General features: G+C 38.6%; 1 protein-coding gene across 1 annotated transcript in view; it reads right to left on the bottom strand.

Moving 5' to 3' along the window:
* Window positions 1-3,269, bottom strand: part of LOC106869970 (TOX high mobility group box family member 4) — a 127,554-nt gene that overhangs the window by 24,092 nt on the left and 100,193 nt on the right. Inside the window, exon 2 of the mRNA XM_014915917.2 lies at window positions 1,363-1,911. Coding sequence (XP_014771403.1) covers window positions 1,363-1,911 — 549 coding nt within the window. The remainder of the gene's footprint in view (window positions 1-1,362; window positions 1,912-3,269) is intronic.

The following is a 3,269-nucleotide window of genomic DNA, read 5'->3' on the forward strand; positions in this document are numbered from 1 at the left end:
ATCGATTGACAACTGATGTTGGTGTGTTCACGTCCCTGTAACTTAGCAGTTCGGCAAAAGTGACCGATAGAGTAAGTACTAGGCTTACAAAGAATAAGCACTGGGGTCGATTTGTTTGACTAAAGGCGGTGCTCCAGCATGGCAGCAGTCAAATGACTGAAACAAATAAAAGAATAAATAATGTATAAAAAATTGTTTCCTTCTTCACATTTCATGGAGAGCACAGATGACCAGACAATCAGCTGACAGTCACATCATTGAAATCTTAATGCTTCGTTGTCGTCGTCATCATTATCACCATTTAATGTCCATTTTCCATGCTGGCATGGGTTTGGCCAGAACTGGTAAGGCTAGGGGCTGCATCAAACTCCACTGTCTGTTCTGGCATGGTTTCTACAGCTGGATGTCTTTCCTAATGCCAACCATTCTACAGTGTGCACTGGGTGCTTTTTATGTGGCATGATGAATTCAAAACAATGCGAATAAATAATTATTACATTTGATGATAACCTGAATGCAAAAGGGCTAAAAATAGCAAGGTGCAAGATGAGTGAGATTTGGTTGCTGTTTCTAGTAGATTGAGCAACAATATAAAGGCTCCCTTATTTACTAGGTGGTTAGCATGCAAACTAGATGACACAGTTCACATAGTTGTACACCACAAAATGGTTCATATTGGGTGGTGCAGACCCCCTAGATGTGAGTAGGTGTCATGTGTTCTGTGCTGCGTAATTTACATTTGCAGGTAGTGCCAGCACTGTGGAACTGATGAGTTTTTCATTAGTCTGCAGCAATAAACCCAATTCCTTGAGCGTCCTACTCAAGAAAGCAAATTTCACATAATTCTATGGATCTTTATCATTTGGAAGAGAAAAGATCACATTCTGAATTTATGGTAGAATAAATCATACATTTTGAGAGAGAGAGAGAGTATTGTTGATTCAATTAACCCCAGGACTTCAGTGATACTGTAGTTTATTGACCTCAATAAAATGACAGGCAAAGCTGATTCCTGGTAGGATTTGAACTCAGAACATAGACATATCTAAATAGCACAGGATATTTTTCTCTGGCACTCTGATAAATCTATATCTGGTACCTGTCATCAGAATTGCAACTAGTTGGCAATCTCCATGTCATATGTCCGTAACCATTGAGCATGCTTGGCTTGTTTCCGATGCTGTGACTTCACTGGTTGGAGCTGGTTCAATCCTTTCCAAGTGAATGGCAATACAAGAAGTACCAATTCTGTAAATCCACTGCCCTTATATAATAATAACAATGACAATTTCTAGCATAGGTACAGGAAAGGGGTTCAGTCAAATTAATTCTAGCATAATAGACAAATATAAAACAACTGACCTGCGCCAAAGGGACACTATCATCACTATCGTCGCTGCTCTCGCGGCTTGGTGAAGACGTGGAATTTGACGTGGCTGGTGATCCTTGCTTGATGGCAGTCTGGAATCCTAACTGTGTGGTCACCTGTGAGTGGCTGATGGTCAACAAAGGCTGCTGTTCTCTCTGCATTAGTTCTGGTGGGTGCGACAAGTTTGCTGAGTAGAGGCCACCCAGGTCTGTAGGACATGACGTCGTCACCGTGTCAGTAGGGTATGTACTTTCCGAGGTCGACATAACGCTGTTTAACACACTGATATCAGGCACGTCCAGTGAGTTCTGTGGAGGGAACTTTGGTATCAATGACTGTTGGTTCTGGTTGAGTGAGTCCAGTACAGAACAGTCAACTGACAAGTCCGAGGAATGTGACAGAGGCTGTGTGAGGTTGTTTAGTTCAATGTCCAGAACTTGCTGGCCATGTAAGGCTCGTGTCTGATAGTTCAAGGCAGAATCAGCCAGCCCTAAAGGTGGAATGTTGAAGTCCTCATCTCCAAAACTTGGCGCATGGAAAGGCTAAAAGATAAGGAAGAAAAGATAAAAGGAACGTTAGAAGACTTTTATGTAAATGGGTTTTACATAAGCCACAACAACAACAACAGCAAAGAAACAAACTTAACATGATAGACTATCATGAAAATACAAAAACACATAAGTAATAATATTTTTATTCTCCTGGTTCCAGCCAATTAGCTATGTCTGTGCTGGGGTAAGTGACAATACATTTATATACTAGGAAATAATAATTAGTACATAAAATACAGAAAAATATTGATTAGTGTTTTATATCACTGGAAAATAAAATAAAAATTCTATAACATCACCATCATTTTAATGTCTACTTTTCCATACTTGCATGAACAGAGTTTATTGAGGCAAATTTTCTTCCTGTCGCCAACTCTCACCTGTTTCCAAGCAAGGTAATATTTCCCCATGGCTTGATATGTTTTTGTGCCGGTGACATGTAAAAGGCACCTGTGAAGGTAACATGTGAAAAGTACCTGTGCTGGTGACATGTAAAAGACACCCAAGTACACTCTGTGAAGTGGTTGGCATTAGGAAGGGCATCTAGCTGTAAAAACCAAACCAAAACTGACAGGAACTTGGTGCAGCTGTCCGGCTCACCAGTTCCAGTCAAATTATCAAACAGTGTAACCCATGCCAGTATTGAAAATGGATGCTAAATGATGATGAATGACATTCATTATATAATATAGATGAATATACGTTTTATATAAATGGACTGTTTCTTATTGCACAAGAGGCTGAATTTACATATGGGTAGTGAGAGTAGAATCAATGGACTCAATCCAGTCTTATTGATGTTTATCATATTGATTTAAACTGAAACCTTTAATTTGAGGGATTGGGATCATAGGATATTAAATATAAGCAAAAAATATTTCCCCAGTCATTCTGTTGTCTTTGCCATCCCTGACTAATATCATGGCAGATATTTATCTCATGAATAATAATAAACTATAATGAATGAGCCAGACAGATAGAACTCTACATGGTTGTTTGAGCTTTTTTTTTTAACCTTTTTTTTTTTTTAAAACTTGTTTCAGTTATTGGACTGCAGCTGTGCTAGAGCATCATCTTGGAGGATTTTAGTTGAACAAATTGACCCCAGGACTTATGTCTGGTACTTGTTGCATGGAGTTGAGTCAAACTGTTATTAACCCTTCAGCAGTCAGATTAATTTATCAAATTTAATGCTTAATTTATCCAAATTAAAAAAAAAAAAAATCAACCATGTAGTATCTTGTAGCTTCAAGATAGCAATGATGTGATTGTTTATTTTTAGAATGACATTGCAGGGTAGGTATGAGAGGCTGGATCTGGCCAGTTTTAACATAAAAGAGACAGAATAT

This window comes from Octopus bimaculoides, chromosome 20 (assembly GCF_001194135.2).
Source record: "Octopus bimaculoides isolate UCB-OBI-ISO-001 chromosome 20, ASM119413v2, whole genome shotgun sequence".
Classification (NCBI taxonomy): domain Eukaryota; kingdom Metazoa; phylum Mollusca; class Cephalopoda; order Octopoda; family Octopodidae; genus Octopus; species Octopus bimaculoides.